The 21,798-nt window shown below is 39.2% G+C and overlaps 1 protein-coding gene across 3 annotated transcripts in view; it reads right to left on the bottom strand.

The window, feature by feature from the left end:
* The window catches only part of Rad18 (RAD18 E3 ubiquitin protein ligase), a 92,216-nt gene that overhangs the window by 45,519 nt on the left and 24,899 nt on the right, over window positions 1-21,798 (bottom strand). For all 3 annotated transcript variants that reach the window (XM_075983262.1, XM_075983263.1, XM_075983264.1), the window contains 5 exons: window positions 21,449-21,765; window positions 20,056-20,155; window positions 13,971-14,155; window positions 9,939-10,015; window positions 3,282-3,342 (listed from right to left, as the gene is read on the bottom strand). In XM_075983262.1, the coding sequence (XP_075839377.1) occupies window positions 3,282-3,342; window positions 9,939-10,015; window positions 13,971-14,155; window positions 20,056-20,155; window positions 21,449-21,765 (740 nt within the window). The remainder of the gene's footprint in view (window positions 1-3,281; window positions 3,343-9,938; window positions 10,016-13,970; window positions 14,156-20,055; window positions 20,156-21,448; window positions 21,766-21,798) is intronic.

Below are 21,798 nucleotides of genomic sequence, written 5' to 3'. Positions count from 1 at the left end.
TGCCAAAGAGAAAAATTAAGGCTTTTCAGTAAATATTAGAATGTTAGGAAAGTTACATGTGACACTGTGAGCGTGACAGTTTCCTAATTCCTACCTCCTCTGATGACTCAGAACTGTCTGTAACTCCTGTTCCAGGAGATCAGTCCCCCTCTTCTGGCCTCTGCAGGTTACACATGATGCACGAATATGCATGTGGGCAAAATAGCCATACACTTAAAATAACACAATTAAAATAATACAAAAAGTAAACAAGATATGGAGAAGCATACACAGCATGAAGAGTCTAAATTGCTTATTCCCTGGCTCTGGGGTGATTGATGTGCTCCTAGTTTTATGTCCATTAGACACAAACTAGAGTCATTTGGGAAGAGGGAATCTCAACTGAAAAAATGTTCCCACCTGACTGGCCTGTGGGCTTGTTTGAGGGACATTTTCTTGATTGATGACTAATGTGGAAGGGCCCAGCTCACTGAGGGTGGTGCCACTGCTGGGCTGGTGGTCCTGGGTTGCTTTTAAAAGGCAGACTGAGCAAAACATGAGGAGAAAGTGAGTAACACTCTTCAGTGGCCTCTGAATCAACTCCTGCCTGGAATTCCTGCCCTGACTTTCCTAGACCATAGACTGCAAGTAGTAAGATGATAATAGACTCTTTCTCCCCGGGTTGCTTTTGTTCATGGTATTTAGCACAGCAACAGAAGCCTTAACACAGGCAGGTGATCTGACTTTGCTATTGAGACAATATCCGAGAATTCTTTAGGTTCCATATTTCATGAAGCTTTCCTGCCTGGTCTGATAGTGATGCAAGTTACTCGTCTTCCTGTGTGGACCCCAGAAACTGTTCTGCCTTGTTCTTTCAAACAGCCAGGAGTAACCAGCTTCTTTCACAGATCTTTGGAGCTGTCTTCTCTCCACAGTTGCCTTCTCACTGGCACTGTACCACAAATTCTGGCTACCTTGGCTTCCAAGAACTATGATATCTGTCTTAGCTCCGTGGTAGCAACAGGTTCCACATCATAGTATCTGAAAACTGCTATCAGACTGTGGTGCTTTCTATCTTGTTTCCCTCTCAGTCCTGTGCTACCTGTTTGCCAACATCTAAGACAAACCTTAACATATATTTCATCAGATCAATTTTTTTTTTGAGGGAGGAAAGTCAGTCAAATCCGTTATGCCATCTGTCTAAAAGTAGAACTAGAACTGTATACTTATTTTTACATTTTGGGGAGAGACAAACTTTATATTTTTTGCTACATTTCTGACCTCTCAAGTAGACTAGATTTGAGGAAACCCATGTTCATTACTATAAGCTGGTGGCTGGAGAGTACACAGACTGTGGTAAGGAAGCTATTATTGCTGTTTTGCCAAATGAACATGGTATGACCATTAAAATGCTTTCTAACTATTTATGTTCATGTTTGTCAGTTTGGAGAGAGAAGCTACTCTCAGCAGTGGATGGCAGAATCAAAACTGGTTCAAAGTATTGATAGTGACTGTTTAACAAGCAGCTGTAAAGGGACATCTGGACCACTGGAAAGCTGTCTTCTCAACCTTACATAGGGCTGCACTCTTGAACTTACAGCAGCTACAATTATGGGCACAACAGTGTCCCTGTCAATATTCTCCCCTACCACTGAAGATCTATTTGCAATTATGCTTTTCATCAGTTATATAAACAAAGGATACGGTAAAAGTGCCAGCGCTCCTGTAAATAACCCCTCACCCACACTGCTGTGAATAATCCTAATTAAACCCATTGAGTCACACGCAACAGCTAAGAAGAAAATGAGTAGGTTAATCTGATCAAATATATTACACATGTACTCCACCAGGCACATACAGTAGCCAACTACAGCTACTGGAGGGAGGGGTAGTTTTTTGTCAGCTTGACACAAGCTAGGATCCTTTGGAAAGAGGAAACCTCAGTTGAGACAATGCCCCATTAGTTTGTAGGAAGGCCTGTGGAGCATTTTCTTGATTAATGATATGGGAGGACCCAGTCTACTGCAGGCAGTGCCACCCATGGGCAGGTTCTGGCTTATGTAATAGAATAGGCTGAGCAAGCTGGTCAGCAGTATTCCTTCATGGAGTCTGCATCAGTTCCTGTCTCAAGGTTCCTGCACTGACTTCCCTCCACGATAGTATACTTTCCTCCTTGAGTTGCTTTTGGTCATGGTGTTTATCATAGCATAGAAAGCAAACTGGGACTATGTGGGTGTTTCAGTCTCCTTCCCTGCTGCTGAATCTGCCCTTCAAAGTAAGATTGGAAGGAAGAAAGAAAACTTTGCCTGAGCACAATGGAACTAACCAACATTCATTATGTGCTGGTTGCTGGCCCTCAACTAGCGTAGAAGCACACACTTCATACACAGCACTTGGAAGGCGGAGGACAGTTTGGGCTACTGAGCAAGACATGACTCAATAAAGAAAGGCAGAGAAAGAGAGAAGGAGACTGAGAAGAAGAGGGAGGAGAGAGAGGGGAAGTGTGGAGACAATGAGAAGGAGAGACCGTCAGAACCAAGAGGAATAAGGAATTTCAGTCCTCATTCAGTTTGAGGCTGGAGATGTAACCCTTCCAGGAATACTAGTCTACTGCTTGCAAGGCCTTGAATTTCAATCCTCAGTGCTGCAAAAATAAAACAAAATTAAAATTAAAAAATAGAGGAAGTCAGATCTCTGTAGATTCAAAGCCAGCCAGCCAAATCTACATAGAAAGCTTCAGAATAGACAGGGCTACACAGAACAATCCTGTCTCAAAATAAATAAATACCAATCAACTAAGTAACTAAGACATAACAACTACCCAGTTAACAAAAACAGTAAGGTGTGGCCTGGCAAGGATACACAAGCAGACCACTTACAGAAAAGGAAATGATAAAGTGTGAGAGAAACTAACAAGAGAAGGAAACCTATTTCTGACACAAACCTCCAAGCCACAGAAATGCTGTATCTCCTTACAGTAGAACTGATACTGCAGGCCTGAGACTCGATACAGTCCTGAGTGCTTCTATGTCTGCCCCATCTTCTCACAGAATGGTTTCTGAGAAATAACTCATGTTTGCCAAGTGCTTGGTGACAATGAACTCAAAACAGAATGTTAGTCACAGATCTTAAGACAGGTGCCACATACAAAAGGCTATCTGAGTAGATACCCACTAAATCCCAGTCTCTGAAGCAACACTAACAAGAATATACCGATCATTAATATCAAACATTTTTTAATTACCTAAGATGTTAAACAGTAACTTAAACTCTTTACAATATGAACATGTTGCACAACTTACGATATTTACTGTGAATTTCATCTATCTCCTTCTCTGTCTGGTCCTTTGTAAAAACCATGACCTAAAATAATAATTTAAAAAAATCTTTAGAATTACATCAAAATGACAAAAATGGAAATCAATGCACAAGTTTCAAAACTTCAAATGTGGTGCTTAAAACAGAGGAAGCCAATCCGCTCCTGAGTAGCCTGCACGTTTCCTCCAACTATCATCAACAACACAGTCTTACTCATCACTTCTCCCTCATCAGCAGGTTTTTATTTTTGTTAACAAAAAAAGGAACTTTTTCCTCAAACCAAGTAACATCCAAGAAGGAAATCTCACCATGATTAAATATGTTTTTTTAAACAATATTATAGTGAAATCTGAGAGGTTGTATATGCCCTGGTGTGTGTGCATGTGTGTATGTGCAGGTGTGGATGGATGAGCATGCTCGTGCACATATGAAGACCCTCTGCCTTATTTTCTTGAGACAGGGACAGGGCTTCTCACTGAACCTGGAGCGAAGCTGGTAAGTAGTCCTAGCAGTCTCCTGTCCCCACTCCCCACAGCAATGGAGTTAGAGAACATGCAACCATGCTTGACTTTTTACATGAGTGCTAGAGATTTGAACTCAAGTTCTCAGGCTTATACAGCAAGTGATCTTTCCTGCCAAGCCATCTACAGCCTCAGATGTTTATTTATTTGACAAATGTTCATGTTATAAATGAGTAGTTTGGCAGTAGCTGTGGATTTTAGGCCAAGGTGGGATTCATTTGTAGAGAAATTTTAAGTTTTGGTTCTTCCCATAAATAAAAATATCCCAATAAAATGTATAAAGTATCTATATCCAACTCCAAATAGTTGAGAAAAAAAATACCCCAAATCAAAACACATAAGCCTGTATCTAGAAGACAAATGGAGGAAAATCATGTCAGGTAATAAATCTTTGATAGTAAAGAATAGTACCCTTCCTTCCACCTTTCTGCATATATAAGGTTTCTCAAATGAAATATTGTGGATAAATATTTGGTAGAGAAAGAGAACCAGAACAAATGAAGGGGAGAATATGAACAAAGTACAATGATATGAATGTGTGAAACACCATAAAGAAATCCACTGTTTTGTTGTTACTAAAAACACTAGTTAAAAATTAAGATATATTAAGAAAACAAAGTCAAATTTTAAGCAAGTCTGATTTTTTTAGTTGTACATGTCATTTCCTCTTTCTGCTTTGAAAACTTGCATGAATCTCCTTTCTAATTCTTCAAGTCTAGTTCATCAATTAAAGTGTGGTTCTGTATTAAGAATAGATACATAAAACCCAGGATAGCTAAAACAATTCTGAGTTATAAAAGAACTGCTAGAGGTATCACCACCTCAGGTTTCAAATTGTATTATTATAGAGCTACAATCATTTAAAAAACATAGTATTGACATAAGAAGGCATACTGATCAACAGAATAGAACTGAAGACCCAGACATAATTCCAGACACCTAATTTTTGACAAAGAAACTGAAAATACACATTGAAGGAAAGACAGTATCTCCAACAAACAGTGCTGGTCAAACTGGACAGCTGCATGTAGAAGAATAAAAATAGATCCATAGGGGGGCTGGAAAGATGGCTCAGAGGTTAAGAGCATTCCCTGCTCTTCCAAAGGTCCTGAGTTCAATTCCCAGCAACCACATGGTGGCTCACAACCATCTGTAATGGGGTCTGGTGCCCTCTTCTGGCCTGCAGGCATACACACAAACAGAATATTGTATACATAATGAATAAATAAATATTTTTAAAAAATAGATCCATAGCCATCACTCTGTACAAAATTCAACTCAAAATGGATCAAGGATCTCAATGTGAGACTAGATACACTGTATCTTAAAGAAGACAAAGTAGTGAATAGGCTTGAATTCACTGGCACAAGAAGAGAATTTCTAAACAGGACATCAACAACAGGCAGTAATAAATGGAACCTCAGAAAGCTAAAAGCTTCTGTATAGCAAAAGACACCATCATTCGAGCGAAGTACCAGCATACAGAATAGGAAATCTGATAAAGGGTTAGTTATCTAGAATATATACATAAAGAACTAAAAAAAAAAATCTGCACATAAAACAAATGGGTTAACCCAATTTAAAAATGGGGTGCAGAATTAGTTTTCAAAAGATGAAACACAAATGGCTGAGAAACACTTTTAAAATGTTCATCCTTAGCCATCAAGGAAATTAAAACTATTTTGACACTGTCTCACCCCAGTCAGAATGACCCAAAACAATAAAAACAAATAATAATACTTGCTAGTGAAGATGCGGGGAAAAGGAACACTTATTCACTGCTGGTAGGAGTACAAACTGGTACAGTCACTATGGAAATCAGTGTGGAAGATCCTCAAAAAGCTGAAAATCAATTTACCAGATTCAGCTGTACCCATCTTGGGTATATATCCAAAAAACTCAACTTTCTACTACAGAGTACTTGCTCATCCATGTTAATTGGGACTCTAGTCATAATAGCCATAAATTGCAGATAGCATAGATCTCCATCAATTGAGAAATGGGATTATTCATCTACTAAGATAACTAAAATAATGAAATTTGCAGGTAAATAGATGGAGCTAGAATCAATCATCCTGAGCAAGGTAACCTAGATCTAAAAAGAAAAATATTTCATGTTTCCTTTTGTATATGGATGTCAGTTTAAGACATATGTATGTCAACTTGAATAATCTCAGAGGTTAGCTAATAAGGGATCAGGTAAGGGTATAATGTTCCAAGGAAAAGGAAATAGAATACAGTATTATAAAGGGATAAAGGAGAAATTAGGAAATAGGAAGGGGAATGGAAGGGCAGAATAAAGGAGGGACACCTCAAGTATGATTAATAAAAGCTCAGAAACTGATATAGGTTTCAACCTGAAGATCCAAAAAGCAAAGCAGCCAGCCATTGGCTCTCACCTCAACCTCAAGTCTGAAAATGGCAATCCTGCCTCCAGGAATCTCAGAATGAGACTGTGTCTGTGAGCTGTGTCTTCCCGTCTTATTATCCTCTCTAGTTCTGGGATTAAAGGCATGTACCACTACCACCTGGTTTCTATGGCAAACTAGTGTGTCTACTGGGATTAAAGGTGTGTGTTGATACTGCCTAGTCTTTATATAGGCTTACCAGTGGTGCTGTTTTACTCAGATCTTCAGGCAAGCTTTAGTTATTAAAATACAATTGAAATGCGACTACAGATACCTAACACTAAAGGCTCTCTGAAAAGCTATATGGAAATCTACTACTATAGAAGCTTCCTAAAATATATACATATATGAAAGAAATTTAAATGGAGTCAATGCACCAATTAGGCATCATATGTCACCAAGTAAAACCTCCAGTGACAAAAATAGGTTATATCTTGTTGAATCGTGGCCAAAAAATATCCCATAGACACCTCCAAATACAAGCTATTATCAAGGTTATTGGTTATTCTCTATAACCTGATAGTAAAGCCCTATTATTGATGTCTTCAAACATGGGGAAACTGAGCTGGTGCCCAACTAGAAGCTTTACCTGATGTGGGAGAGTCTTCTGTTTTGTGTTGACTTCATTGGTTAATAAAGAGACTGCCTTGGCCCTTTAATAGGACAGAAAATTAGGTAGACAGAGTAGACAGAACAGAATAGTGGGAGAAAGAAGCCGAGTCAGGAAGTTCACCATGATTCTCCTCTCTGAGACAGAAGCACGTTAAGCTCTTTCCTGGTAAGCCACCTCGTGGTGTTACACAGATTATTAGAAATGGGTTAATTGAGATGTGAGAGTTAGCCAATAAGAGGCTGGAACTAATGGGCCAGGCAGTGTTTAAAAGAATACAGTTTCTGTGTAATTATTTCGGGTAAAGCTAGCCGTGTGGAGCTGGGCGGGAACGCAGCCCGCCGCCCCACACAACATTTACCTCTACTGACTAGTGTTCATGGTACTGGAAAATATTCTTGCATACTACCAGAAGAGAAAAGTAATTATTAGTATCACTCAGCTACAACAGACACCTGCCTTCAAGATATTCTGGCACAATGTTACAGGAATAACCAACTATTCTTATTTTATTGGATTTAAGGCCCATTCCATGAACTGGAATCCATACCTGTGTCAGGTCAAAAACTAGCCATGGGCATAAAGGAAAACCTACTATTATTCTGTCGAGGGAACAAAGCAGTAAAATGATTCCTACTGACATACTGCTATACCCATATATCAGAGCATTATTCAATTTTCATCAGAAAAGCTTCTTGTAGTAGACGGTAATTAACAAAGAGATTCACAACTGGACAGTGTTCAGAGAATGAGAGACTGTGGAACACTCAGCCCTAAATGGGACATTTTTATCAAACTCCTCCCCTCAAAGTTCAAGGATCTATATGGGAGAAGTGGAAAGATTTTCAGAGCCAGAGGCAATAGATGACTCCAAGGAAACAGTGTCTTCCAGACACAACAGGACAGATGCACATATGAATTCAGAGACTGGGACAGCAGGTACAAGACCTGCGCAAGTTCAAACCAGACAAAATTCCCAGCACTGAGAAGGGGAAGTGAACACAAAGGCCCACACCTAACCAAGAAGCTATTTGTAATTGAAACCTGCTGGCAAAGGGAATATCAGGTTTCTTTAATGGAGTGACGCTGGGTATATCAACCACATTCCAGGGCAGGTCTCATGCGCAGTAGTTGGCCAACACAAAATGGACTCTATGTTTTTTGGTGCACTTTATTTTGCAAATTTTTGCTTTATTCTATTTCTTTTAGTTTTTTCTCATTTTTGTTGTGCTTCTTGGATTTTTTTGTTGTTATTAGAGGAAGGAAAAGAACATGAAGTTGAGTGGGTTAAAAAGTAAGGAGGAGCTGGGGTAAGAAAAAGTATGTGATCAATATATTCTATGAGAAAACATTTTTAAAATAAAAACTTTAAAAAAGAGTATTACATTAAGCTGAGAGTGCTGTTGTGCATACCTTTGATCCTAGTACTTGGGAATCAGAGGCAAATAGATAGGTCTCTGTGAGTTTGAGGTCAGCCTGTTCTATACAGTGAGTTTCAGGCCAGCTACAAAGTGAGACCTTATCTCAAAATATGTATATATATGAAGTAGAAATAAGAAAGAAGAAAGAAAGAGGAAGAAGAGGAGAAAGAGGAGAAAAATGATTACATTGATGGTGCTGAAGCGATAACTTAAAAGTCAGAAGCATTTGACACTTGTAGAAAACCTAAGCTGCTATGGGACAATGGTCTTTTATCCTGTCACCTGTATTATTTTTAATAAAACGCTGATTGGCCAGTAGCCAGGCAAGAAGTATAGGCAGGGTGACCAGGCAGGAAGTAGAGGCAGAGCAACAAGAACAGGAAAATTCTGGTAAGAGTAAAGACTCAGTCTGCAGTCCTCACCCAGACACAAAAGAAGCCAGACACAGAGTAAGCAAGATGGAAATGCCTCGCCAAAAAAGGTACCAAGCTACGTGACTAACACAGACAAGTATTATGGGCTAATATAAGTTATAAGAGTTAATAAGAAGCCTGAGCTACTAGGCCAAACAGTTTATAATTAATATAAACCTCTGTGTATTTATTTGGAACTGAATTATGGTAAGACCAGGTAGGACAGAAACCTCTGTCAACACTAAGCTTAGTTCTCAGCACCCTTAACAGTCAACTCACAAGTGCCTCTAACTCCAATTCCTGGAGATCCAACACCCTAGTCTGTCCTCCACAGGAAGACAGGCATACACACACACACACACACACACACACGGTATATATACACATAATTAAAAATACAATCTTAAAAAAGGATATTATATTAAAATTTCCTAGGTGGTAGGCACTTGTGTTAAAGTAATATAGTTGCCTATTTTCCTTAAATTAGATTATTAAAAATTGGCCCATGGCTTATAGAAGCTTGGAAAGGAGACCTATAAAAGATATGTGGCTGCTGAATGTGAATTCTGGTCCTATTGTTTCTCCTAAGAGCTACAAAAGTCATCAGAAAAAGCAGAGTAAACCCAGAACTCATTCTTAACAGTTATGAAGAGTATACACAGCTGTTTATAAAGATTAAAAACCTTAGAATATTCTCATTTTTCTTTTTGTTTTTTTGTTTTGTTTATCAACCAGGTTTCTCTATGTAATAGCTCAGACTGTCCTAGAACTCACATAGATCCACCTGCTTTTGCCTCCTGTGTGCTAGGATTAATGGCGTGTTTCATCACCTACCAGCTTCCTATTTTTCTTTAGTTGTTTCTTTTTTCAAATGTGTCCTAGTGACATACTCATTTTCCTAGCTAATACTTCACATGCTGGTTCAGTGTTCAGCCCATGGCTGCTCGAACCCAGGCATCTGGACAGAACACCACAGTGGCAGGAGTAAGTGGTGGAGGAGCAAGCATCTTTACCTCACGGCAGACAAAAACTGAGCCATGAGGGCTTTGTCTAGGTGACTCCAGCTGTACTTTATGTTGTAAGTTTGTTAAACACAAATGCTATCTAAAAACATGAGCTGTAAAGAAATCTTAATTCTCTAAATAGCAATGTGTTCCAGTACATTTTCTACCAAAAAAATTTACAAAGGCTGGCTTTTAATTTTAAAAGTACAATTCAACAATTCCTTCCTGCACAACTACACAGACACTGAAACAGATTCAACATACATTTTCATTGAGTTTACTTGCTTCAAGGCGCATCCTGGTCTTCTCCATGTTTTCAATTTCTTGGACTATTTCAGCAGCTATTAAAATAAGAACAAGAAAAAAATCCACTTACTCTATGTCTATGTGAGGTTTTAACAACAGAGAAAGACAGGTTTATATAAATGCAAATTCCTATCTTCTTTTTTCAAATTTCCCAAAATAAGTGTGGTGGTTTGAAGAAGAATGGCCTCCAGTGACTCATAAATTTGAATGCTAAGGTCCCCAGTTAGTGGAAATGTTTGGGAAGGATTAGGAGGTGTGGCCTTGTTGGAGGAGGTGTGTCACTGGGGGCTGGGTTTTCACAAAGGCCCAGTTGGGCCCAATCCCACTCTCTCTCTCTCTGCCTGAAACTTGCATATGAGATGTGAGCTCTCAGCTACTACACCAGTGCAATGCCTGCCCGTCTGCCACCCCTCCATCCCCCACCATAATGGTTATGGTTGCTTTGCTCTCAGTGTTTCATCACAACAATACAACAGTAATTAAAACAGTAAATCTAGCAACATTTCAAAATAAAACATTAAAAAAAGAATGTGGAGTTTTAATTTCCAACTCTTTTACATATCAAAATAAAACTGTAAGAAATACTATGCTATTTTTGCCTTCTCTCTTGAATATATAAACAGCAATTCCAAAGAAATATGAGAATTAATTTACACTATGAGCTAAACTAAAACTCCAATATAGTAAATGTATTGAAACTTGCCAAGAAGAAAGATCTGCACATACCAGGGGAAATGTCCTTGCCTTCAAAACAAGTATCCATAGACAGTTTTATTTATTTATTTGGTTTTTTTTTTTTTTTGAGACAGGGTTTCTCAGTGGATTTGGAGCCTGTCCTGGAACTAGCTCTTGTAGACCAGGCTGGCCTCGAACTCACAGCGATCTTCCTGCCTTTGCCTCCCTAGTGCTGGGATTAAAGGCATGTGCCACCACCATCTGGCTCATTAAACAGTTTTATATCACCCATAGCAGGAGACCACATATTAAATGGCTCCCTTTAAACATAAACAGTGCAGATTTTGCAAAAGCTGTTTTTCAGTACCAAAAGTCAATCTATTTAAGTGCATGAGGTACATAATAAGAACTGACAATCATTTATATTCATTTATATGTAAAAAGATATTAAGTCTGTAATTTACTTCAAAATATTCTATGCAGAGGCTTTAAATGGTAGACAAAAAACTAGGATGGCTTGACAATTGGTTACATTGTAGGGTTGACAGTTGGTTGCACTCCATGGATGAAATGAGAGTACTTCTTATCAATCGGCTCTTACCCTCCTCATTCAATCTCCCTCTACACCCGCCTCAATCTCCCCTTTGTATCAACTTCAAATAATCCTACTAAAGTTTATTTAAATTCAAAGCAACTGCTTCACTTAAACAAAATAGTTTCTTTTCCAAGCACTGATATGTATCTGCCTCCTTAATTTTGTAGGGCTGGTTGAAACAATATAAACAGTATCATCTGTGAACAAGAACTGTTCATCTCCTTGTGAGCTTACTGAATCACAGTATAATAGAAAAGCAAAAGCATTTACATTCTATCCCATGCATTAATACAAGTACCATTCAAGACATCTGGCACACTCTACAATAGTAAGAAAATTATACTACGGTGGGCACAAGTTAAGGGTTTAAGCTATTTTCAGAAATATTTCTGATTCTGTTTAGGGTGTAGAGAACTAACAATACTATCAACCTCACTATAATGACAAGGAAACACTAACAAGCTATCAAACTATAATTTTGCTTAAATCCATCAGAGTTAAAGTCAAACAGCAACTACATGTGCTAAAACCCCAAAACAGGTGGCAAGATTAGGAGTGATCATGACCATCAGGTGACAAAATGAAATGACTGTACATCTGAGTAAGATCATGGCTAAACTTTTTGATAGATTACAAAAGGCCCGGCGTGGCTACCAAGAAAACATAAAAAGGAAACAACAAAAACACAACTGAGCTCAGACACAGGAACATCAATGGCGGGCTGTTTCCACACAATGTCAGCACTCCCATGTTTCTGCTACCTAGCACAATGAGATGGCGGAAGTCTCAGCTGCACATCCAGCCTCATAAACACTGCCATGCCTTCCCCTCGCGTCAATCAATCAATGAGACAAATTAAATCTTCCCTCTTTAAGTTGTTTCTTCTCAAGTATTTGGTCACACAGTAAAGGAAAGTAACTAATACTAAAAATTAGTACAGAACAAGCTGGGCTTGGAGGTGCATGCCTTTAATGCCAGTTCTTGGAAAGAAGAGGCTGGTAGACCAAAGCGAGTTCCAGGATAGCCAAGGCTACACAGAAAAACTCTATCTTGAAAAACAAAATAAACAAAGAAATCAGCACAGAGGGCCTGGAGAGATGCCTTAGTGGTTATGAGCAGTGGTTGCTCTTCCAGAAGACCCAGGCTTGATTCCCAGCACCCACAAGGCACTCACAACCATTTGTAGCTCCAGTTCCAGAAGATTTACCCAATACCCTCCTATGACCTCTATGGACACACATACATAAACACAAATAAGTAAATAAATAAGCAAATATTTAATATCTGAGAGAGAGAGAGAGAGAGAGAGAGAGAGAGAGAGAAAGAAAGAAAGAAAGAAAGAAAGAAAGAAAGAAAGAAAGAAAGAAAGAAAGAAAGAAAGAAAGAAAGAAAACAAGTACAGAAAATGGAGTCACTGTGACAAACGACCATGTGGCTCACTGGCCTTTGGAAGTAACATGCAGAAGGACTGTGCAAGAGTGTGAGGCTGCAGGTTAAAGTGCTAGAATCCTTTAAGTGCAGCTTGATAGGCCATTGGTGGGAAAGAAGAAGACCAGGATGCTGAAATGTAGACAAGGAAGACTGTATTCAAGAGGTTTCAGAGGGCAACAAGAGCTCTACTAGAACTAGGACAAGAGTTGAGGCTGTTTGTGTAATACGCTAGCAAAGAATCTGACGCATTCTGCCAGTCTTGACTATGTCAGTAGGGCTGAAGGAAAAAATCATGGATTACTTTGTTTGGTGGAGGAAATCTTACAATAGTACAACATTGGGGCTATGGCATGGCTACTGCTCAATGCAGCTATCCTAATTCTCAGAAAATAGAACAAAAAAATATAAAAAATGTGCAATTTGAAAAGAAAGGAGCTTGAACCTGGGTAAAGCAGTGGACAGAAACGTAGTGGAGCAGAAAAGAGCTCTAATCACAAAGGCACTGGAACAGGGATGAACTTGTGGCTATTACCCAACTCACTCAGCTCAAGGACACAGAGTAAATAGACAGTAGGCAGATGTATGGAGACAACCATACCTGGGAGGAGGGGATTCTAGGATTTTGACCGTAATCTCAGGAGGCATTTTCACTTCAAAAATTTATCATACCATGCACTTTTCTGTTTTTATATCACTCTTCATTTTTTCAATTCTAAATGTTCTTACCCATAAAGAACTCCAAAATGTGTGCATGGTCAAGTGAAAACAACATGGAGAATACTGACATTTTTATGAATCAGTACCAACTAAGGATGTCTGTTTATGTATAATAATCATAATGGAAATATCTAAGGAGTTCTAAGTGCTTGCTGAGGTACTGTACTTGATATCTGAAAGCATCCTATCATCTCAAAAACATGCAGCATGTAGGATTATAATCCTCAATTTACAGATGAGAAAATTAAAGTACAGAGATAGGACTTATTTATTCACAGTCACTCAGCATAAACTAGGAGGACTGTAGGCCTCCAGATCACTACCACCATGCTACCTCTGGAGAGATACTCAAAAAACTGGCAATAGTGATTCCTCTGCGAAGGGAACTGGGGCCAGGAGACAGCCTGAGAGGATGATGGCCTTAGCAGTGTTCTCCAGGTAGCTCTCGAAGGGATTCACCTGCATATCTTACCTGCTGCCAAAAAGGTACTTATTAAAATTCTTTCTGTGGTTTATAATCTCTGAGCCACACACTTCTTTATCCAAAGATGAGAACAGATGTATTACTTTACCTGATTTAGGATGCAAAGCATCACACTGGGAATTATACATGTGTACAAATTCTTGGTGCCTTTTAATAAGCTGCTGCTTGTTTCCTTGAATGGATAAGCCATACTGTTTCAACTTTTTCTTTAAATCACGATCAGAGAGCAAATTATACACTGTTTTTGGCAGTGGCTTCCTTTTGTGAGCAGAACTAAAATGAAAAAAAAAGAGATCTGAGGATTATTTTGAATTATCAAATATTCTCAATAAAATAGTAATTTGCCTTCACAACACCTGACTGACTACAAAAATAGTTGAGCCATTAAGATAAAAAAAGAAGAATATAGAGAGAAAGTTTAGTCAATGAAGTGCTTGCCTCACAAGCATGAGTTTGACCTCTGGCATCCATATAAAAAGTTGGGGAGGTAAAAACAGCATCCTTAGAGCTTGCTAGTCAGATAGCCTAACCAACCAGCAAGGCCATGTCCCAGTGAAACTCTGTCTCAAAGAACAAGGTAGAATATACTCCTGAGTATGATACCCAGGGTTGAACTCTATCTTCCACACACATGCTAACATACACACATACAGCCTCTACACATGAACATGCATTACCCACACCCATACTAAGGTAGAAAGATGGGCAAGTGTCAGCATACGCATTCTGAGTAGAGGTTCAGCTCTATGGGCAATTAGGTGTATAATAAACAGTTGTCAAAGCAGTCTTTACTATTGCAATCATTTCAAAATGACAACAGCAAATTAATAAGATCTTAAGAGTAACAGGGTTTAAAATAAAGTTTTTTTTAAAAAAAAAAAGGCAAAAAATGTTCAAATGCTGATGCTTCCCAAACTTCAAGAACCTCAGAACTACCAGGAGAGTGTAGTTTAAATGCAACACTTCCTCAGTTACTTTCTCTACAGCACCCATCCACATGATGCAGACCTAAAGTGGAAGCTGAAAATCTTAACTTTCCAGTTTCCTAAGGTAAATCTGATGTGGTGGTCCAAAGGTCATACTGAGAGCGCTATTACAGTCAAGTAGAGATACAACTGTTCTACTCACACAATGACCATTTTCTAGCTAAATTATCTCTTTTATGCTCTGTTAGTAAAGCCTGGAAAGCCAGAAATATCTACTTATTTATAAAAGGACCTGAAAACCTCCACAGAGTATATTTTTCCAAATTGTTCTTATAATGGCATTCAATTAGGCTCTACCAGATTGATGACATTAAGGTAAAATAAAATCACAGCAGGTAGGATCAACTGAATCATTCTGCAGTGTTTATGGCAAGCACAAAAGGAGGAGCAATTCATTAAGTCTCTAACTAAAACATTTATTTGATCAAAGACAGACAATAACAACTATAAAATTCTAATAAAGATGTGAAGTGTCCACTGGCATTCACAATGAAAGCAACATCAGACATCAACCATCTCTGTCAAGAAGTGAAAGTATGGGGGCTGGAGAGATGGCTCAGCGGTTAAGAGCACTGACTGGCTGCTCTTCTGGAGGACCCAGGTTCAATCCCCAGAGTCTACATGGCAGATCACACCTGTCTGTAACTCCAACTCCAGGGCTTCTCTAACACCCTCACACAGACAAACAGGCTGGAGAATACCAATTATCATAAAATAAAAATAAAATAAAGAAAATAATTTGAGACTATGAAGTCAAAGAAGCATTACCCCAAGCATGGCATGATACTGATCTTTCCTATGCTGACTCGGTGAAGTGGAATCACACACGTCAGAAGTCTCAGAACTAGACAGCTATAGAAAGAGTTCTGCTCTAAACCATCAGACAGTTCTACATAGGGTGGTAAAAGGGTTACCAGCCACACCCAGCAATTGACCTTTTAGGGTTGTAAAAAGAGACCTTAAGACACAGAGACTTTTACGTGACCAAACCCCAGGCCAGTATAAAACTAAAAGATTTAGCTTCATGTTTCCCTAAGTGTGCCTGAATAATGTCGTAAAAAATGACTTGTGAGTACAAAAACAAAAAACAAAACCCTTGGAGTAAAGGAAATTTAGGAGTTTGAAATACAACAAACTCCAGCAGGTACCTTGAGTGAGGACCTTCAGTCTACTAAGAGTGACACAGTTCTAAGTTGCACTGGGGACCAACTGGCAGGACTGTCTGAGCAACCAGATTTGGAACACCACTGGACACAGATAAAGAATTAGAAGAATACAACATATACATCTAGAAAGAGAACAATCTAAACAAGATCAGATCATTCATCAGTGCCAATTTCTTACTCTTTAGGAAGAAAATACTCAGCTTTTCTACTCCCAACTCTGGAAAAAACAGAAGGAAAAAAGCAAGTAATAAGATGCTAATGGCTTAGCAGTCATCCTGGAAGCTACCAGTTTATATTATCCCAAATTCCCCCTAACTAAGCAACATAAATGATGTGGGAGTGTCATATATCAATCTGTTGATTTCATTGGTTAAGTAATAAACAAACTGCTTGGGCTCATAGCTTAGAACATAGGTGGGTGGAGTAAACAGAACAGAATGCTGAGGAAAGAGCAACAGCTGCTAAAAGATATTTGTTTATAAATGCTGCTAAACTAATCCAACATAGATATTTTGAAAATGCCTTGACTTTGAAATTTGGATCTAAGGACATGATGCTTTGGAAAGGAGTTTCTTATTTTGTTTTCACAGAGGATGAGACCCTGTTCATTTCTTCTATTCCGATTTGGTATGATGGACCACGCCCTCCTGAAGGGTTGGTGTGAACACCTTCAGAAAACTGCCGCTTCGCTCAACTGCCAACTGAGATGAAACTAGCACACAGGTTATACCATGAAAGACCTAATTAACGACGCCCCCATTCAGCAGGAAGCAGTTTGGAGAGAAAAAACTGCGCCCATGTTCCCAAATATGGTTTATAAATGTTCTTTTATATTAAAAGGGGGATATGATATAGATATGAATAATTTGCATTAGTATAGATTTTGCTTTATTGATAGAGATTTAAGGTCAATATTGTTATATGTATATGTGTTTCTGATCTTGATTAAGGTATTGTGATTGTGTAGTTCTCTTAAAATATAATATATATAGCTTGTTAATAGATTAATCATAATAGTCAAGCTTGTAGTCATGTTAGTTAAGATTTTCTAGTTGTACATAGATATATTTTAGATAGGCATTCTTCATATTTTTCAAAGATTATAGAATATGGCATTTTAAATGTTTTAATAACTTAGGACTTTTCATGACAATGAGTCACTCTGCTCCTGGCAGCACCAATCTACTTCAAGAAGAAGATGGGCATCGAAGAGGATCCTTATGGAGTTTGATAGCCATTTGGGAAAGAAACTGCTCTTGCCTGGACTATTGCATAAACTAGACACAGAGAACCCGCAGAGAGAGGACTACTGAACTTGCCTAAAAGTGAGATGATCTTTCGGGGTTCCTGATTCATGAAAGAGTCTGCAAGACATTCTTCAGGACAAGCAGATAGTGACTGCCTTTGAAATTTCCTGCTTCATGGAAATGTCTGCTGGATACTATGGGCCTGTAGGCCGAAGATGGATGCCCCAACGGTACAGAGGAACTTTGGGTGACTGTACAGGCAGCGAGATGTCTCTGTCATTTCTAGAGTTTTAAAAGTTGCTTTTTTCTTGTTTGCTTAGGTAATATTGTATCTTTCTGGAGTCTTTGATGGAGTTAAGAATAGTTAGTTATAGTTATAGTTTTCCTTAGTTATGATAAAGATTATTGTAATTTTTACTTGATAACTGTTTTGTTATATATAATTTTGCTATGTTAAAGTTAAAGCCTTTTTTTGTTTAAACAGAAAAAGGGGAAGTGATGTGGGAGTGTCATATATCAATCTGTTGATTTCATTGGTTAAGTAATAAACAAACTGCTTGGGCTCATAGCTTAGAACATAAGTGGGTGGAGTAAAAAGAACAGAATGCTGGGAGGAAGAGGAAGTGAGGTAAGACGCCTCAGAGAGAGACGCCATCCTCCCCTCTCCCAGGCAGACGCACGCAATGAAGCTCCGACCCAGGATGGACGTAGGCTAGAATCTTCCCGGTAAGCGCACCTAGCTGTGCTACATAGAATATTAGAAATGGGCTAGTCCAGGTGTGAGAGTTAGCCTAGAAGAGGCTAGATAGAAATGGGCCAAGCAGTGTTTAAAAGAATACAGTGTCCATGTAATTATTTCGGGTAAAGCTAGCCCTGCGGAGCTGGGTGGGAACGCAGCCCATCGCAGCTCCTAGCCATGTGGGCGGCCGGGTGCTGGGGACGCAGCCCTGCCGCTCTTATTACTACACATAAACATCTAAATTCTATTCCCATCAACAAACTTGTAGATACAAGAAGGCAATCTTGTGAGCACAGGACTGCCCAGGCTTGGAGTCAAGTACAGCCTGTGCTGTGAGTTAGCAACACATCACTACCCTTCAACATCAGCCTTTGTAAGATTCAGCAGCAGTCTGTCCCTTGAAACCTGCATTCACTCCAAATTTACACAAAAAAAAATGAGTGGCATCTTTTTAATTTTAATAATTAAATCAGTAAGATGGCCCTCTCTTTGGAGAGAATGCTTTTGGGAAAATACTCTTCAAAACAGATGAGACACACACAAGAGCCAACAATTCTCTTCCTCCCGCTTTCCAGGCATCACTAATATTGTCAGCCCCGTTCTCTTTTCCACAGCTCTCGATTCCCACCTATTCTCTCCAACTTTCCCCAACTTCATTCCCTGTGCTCACCACTATTCTACTTACTGTCAGACAATAGCAGAAAGACTGAGGCCTGTACACTACTTTTAAAAATAAAATCTTAGCCGAGCGATGGTGGCGCACGTCTTTAATCCCAGCACTCGGGAGGCAGAGGCGGGCGGATTTCTGTGAGTTCAAGACCAGCCTGGTCTACAGAGCTAGTTCCAGGACAGGCTCCAAAGCCACAGAGAAACCCTGTCTCGAAAAACAAAAAATAAAAATAAAATCTTTCCTTGACCTTGCTGCCCATGCTGCTCCCAACTACATTTCTCTATCTTCACCCAGACTCAAACACGACATTTCTTCCTTACTGTTTTTACCAGCCAGATTCCTGAAGCCCTACAATTTAACTTCAATAAAAATATCACTCCTTGAACACACATGTGAACTAGTTTTAGATTTGGAGACTTTGATACACAAAGGATGCAAAGTAGCACAGTAGTCTGGATACAAATACTGACCTCACAACTTATTAGTAATGTCATCTCTTGGTGTTTTGAAGACAAAGTCCTTACATTCCATACACATTCTCTGGCAAGGAAGGAAGAAATAGAAACGTGGGGCTGGAATGTCACTGTAGCCTAGGCTAACCTACTTCTCAGTAGTCTGTGCTGCCCTTGATTCTCCTGTCTCAGCCTCCTGAATACTAAGATTGCAGGCATACACCACCATATCCAATTATAAATATTCTTCTGTATCATTTTTACATATGTAAGTAGAACAGGCAATTCAAAAACTAATTTTTAAAGACGTTCACTAAGTACTAGGTTTTGAATTCAATTCTGAGCCCTATATAAATACAATCAGACAGACAAAAATAGAGTAAGTTTGATTTAAATGAATATTTAAGATATTAAATTTCTTATTAATTAAATATCTATTTAAAATACTAAAACATCCTAAGAACTAATGAAAGATTTTACATGTTCTAAATCAAACTGTCCTTGCTTTCTTTGTGCAAGGCCTTTGTACAATAGTTTGAGAATTCTAAAAACAAAGTGAACTAGTTGTGAGTTTGAGGCCAGCCTGGTCTACAGAATGGCCAAGGCTACACAGAGAAACCCTGTCTCAAAACAACAACAACAACAGCAAGAAAGACAAGTGATTCTAAGCCAGTAGTTTCTCTAAGTCATGATATAGCAGTTAGCAAGCACTGATCCGCTACTGACATATGGCAGAGTGTGAGCTGAAGGAGGAACAAGAGTGAGGGATGGAAAGGTAAGCTGGGTTAGAGGAAAAATCAAGCAGGAAGCACTAGTCACCAGGACAAAAGGTTAGTCCCGGTTTTGATTCACGTCTATAAAGCACAGAAGCACCCAGCCAAAGCAGGTCAGCAGCTAAGCTCAGCTTTCTTACCTTCGAAGACTCTCTTTCTTCTCTCCACGTGACAAGCAACTGTCTAAATGCTTATTGATGTGATTTTCTGAAATGCTGACCTCACAAACAGGACAAGACACTGCATTTTAAAAAGAGAGAAAGAAAGGGGAAAAATAAACAAGTTGGCACAGACAGAATCCTAGGTAATCTGCTCTTAGAAAAACCCACAAGGCACGGAAAGCAGGTAAAACTGGTTACTAGTAACTAGCTACTTTGTGGGGTGTCACACAATCAGAATCCTAGGCCTAGAGACTGAAGTAAGTTTGGAAGTTAGCTAATTAGAAAATGCTTTAGCTACAATTTTGCTACCAAGGTACCAGCAGACCATAATGCTGAGCCTTTCCCAGGCCCTAGGACTATCTTACCCTAGAAACAATATCAACAACACTGTAATGAGGTTACAACTATGAGTAAAACGAAGGCTCCCTACTCTGATTTTTAATAGAACACAAAGAATTTTATCTATTTTATATGCTATGGTTCATTCTAAGATTTCATTTGGAGAGAAAAAAAGTTCTACAAGAGTTGAAAACATGTCCCAATGAAATTAAAAACACAACAGCAAAAACCACAGAAAGTGGTCCAGATTGAGATGTGGTATGAGATACATGTAATCAAAAAAACCCCAAACACTACTATTGGCCTTCGCCTGTGGGCTGCAAGGGTTTGCTAAAGACACACGTTCCTAGTAAAAGATGAGGCCATAGAGATCAGTCAGGGGCTTTCCAGGTGAGTCTTCCCACCAGAATCCTGGCTCTGTCATCATGAGGCCACTCTGCACCACTGCAGCATGGAAACCTCAGCGATGATATGTAAACACAGGAGGAGTGCATGCTCCAGCAAACCTGTCTTTACCATACAGGCGGCACACCAGCTCTGGTTTTCAGTTACTCTGTCAGTCTATGGGTGCACTGTACAAAGAGTGAGACAACAACTTGGCTTCAGAGACATTTGGGAGGGAGAGCTAAGAGATAAGGAAGGTTACCAAAGTACATGTCATATGCCAAAGGACATTAAACTACAGGCAGAACATCAAGGAAGTAGTCAACCTGTGGCATAAAATGGAGGCTTCTTTAAGAGTTAACTGGAACTGGATGAGGTGAGAGGGCTCCAATCTAAAAACAGAAAGCTACCACGAGAAGCATTAACTACTAAACCATTTCACTTCTGCATGAATCATCCTGATTCTATTCTATGAAAAAGACAAAAACTCTACCTCTAAGCACTGACTGCATCATGTCTGAGACACAGTAAAGTAGAATCTGGTCTATGCCTTCTTACTCCTCCCTCAAACGTGCTGCCTGTTAAGCTTACACCACAAGAATGAGATTTCCTTAAGTATGAAAAGGCATATATAAAAATGACTTCCTACCTTTATTTTCCAGTTTCATGGTGGATGTAGAGGGTGTCACAGGTCCATTAGCATCCGAGGGACCAAGTACTGTCTTTCCCTCGAGACTTGTCTCTTTAGCCTCAGTAGATGTGCTTATCTCCTTTTGAGGGCTATACTTCCTGTCATTTTCTTTTCCCCCTGTCTCTCTTATCAGGAACTTGTCCATCAGCCTGCTCCCCTGTTTGACAGGGTGTTTGGTGGCTTCAGCATTATGCACTTTAGCAACAACTTTCTTTGAGGTGGAAGACACAGGAGATATGGGTGGTGACTCTAAAGCAAACTGCAACAGGCGAGTCCTTGAATCACACAAAAAAAGGGGGGAAAAGATT

The sequence above is a fragment of the Microtus pennsylvanicus genome, chromosome 8 (assembly GCF_037038515.1).
Source record: "Microtus pennsylvanicus isolate mMicPen1 chromosome 8, mMicPen1.hap1, whole genome shotgun sequence".
Taxonomy (NCBI): Eukaryota; Metazoa; Chordata; class Mammalia; order Rodentia; family Cricetidae; genus Microtus; species Microtus pennsylvanicus.
This window is presented reverse-complemented; position numbering and strand designations above follow the sequence as displayed.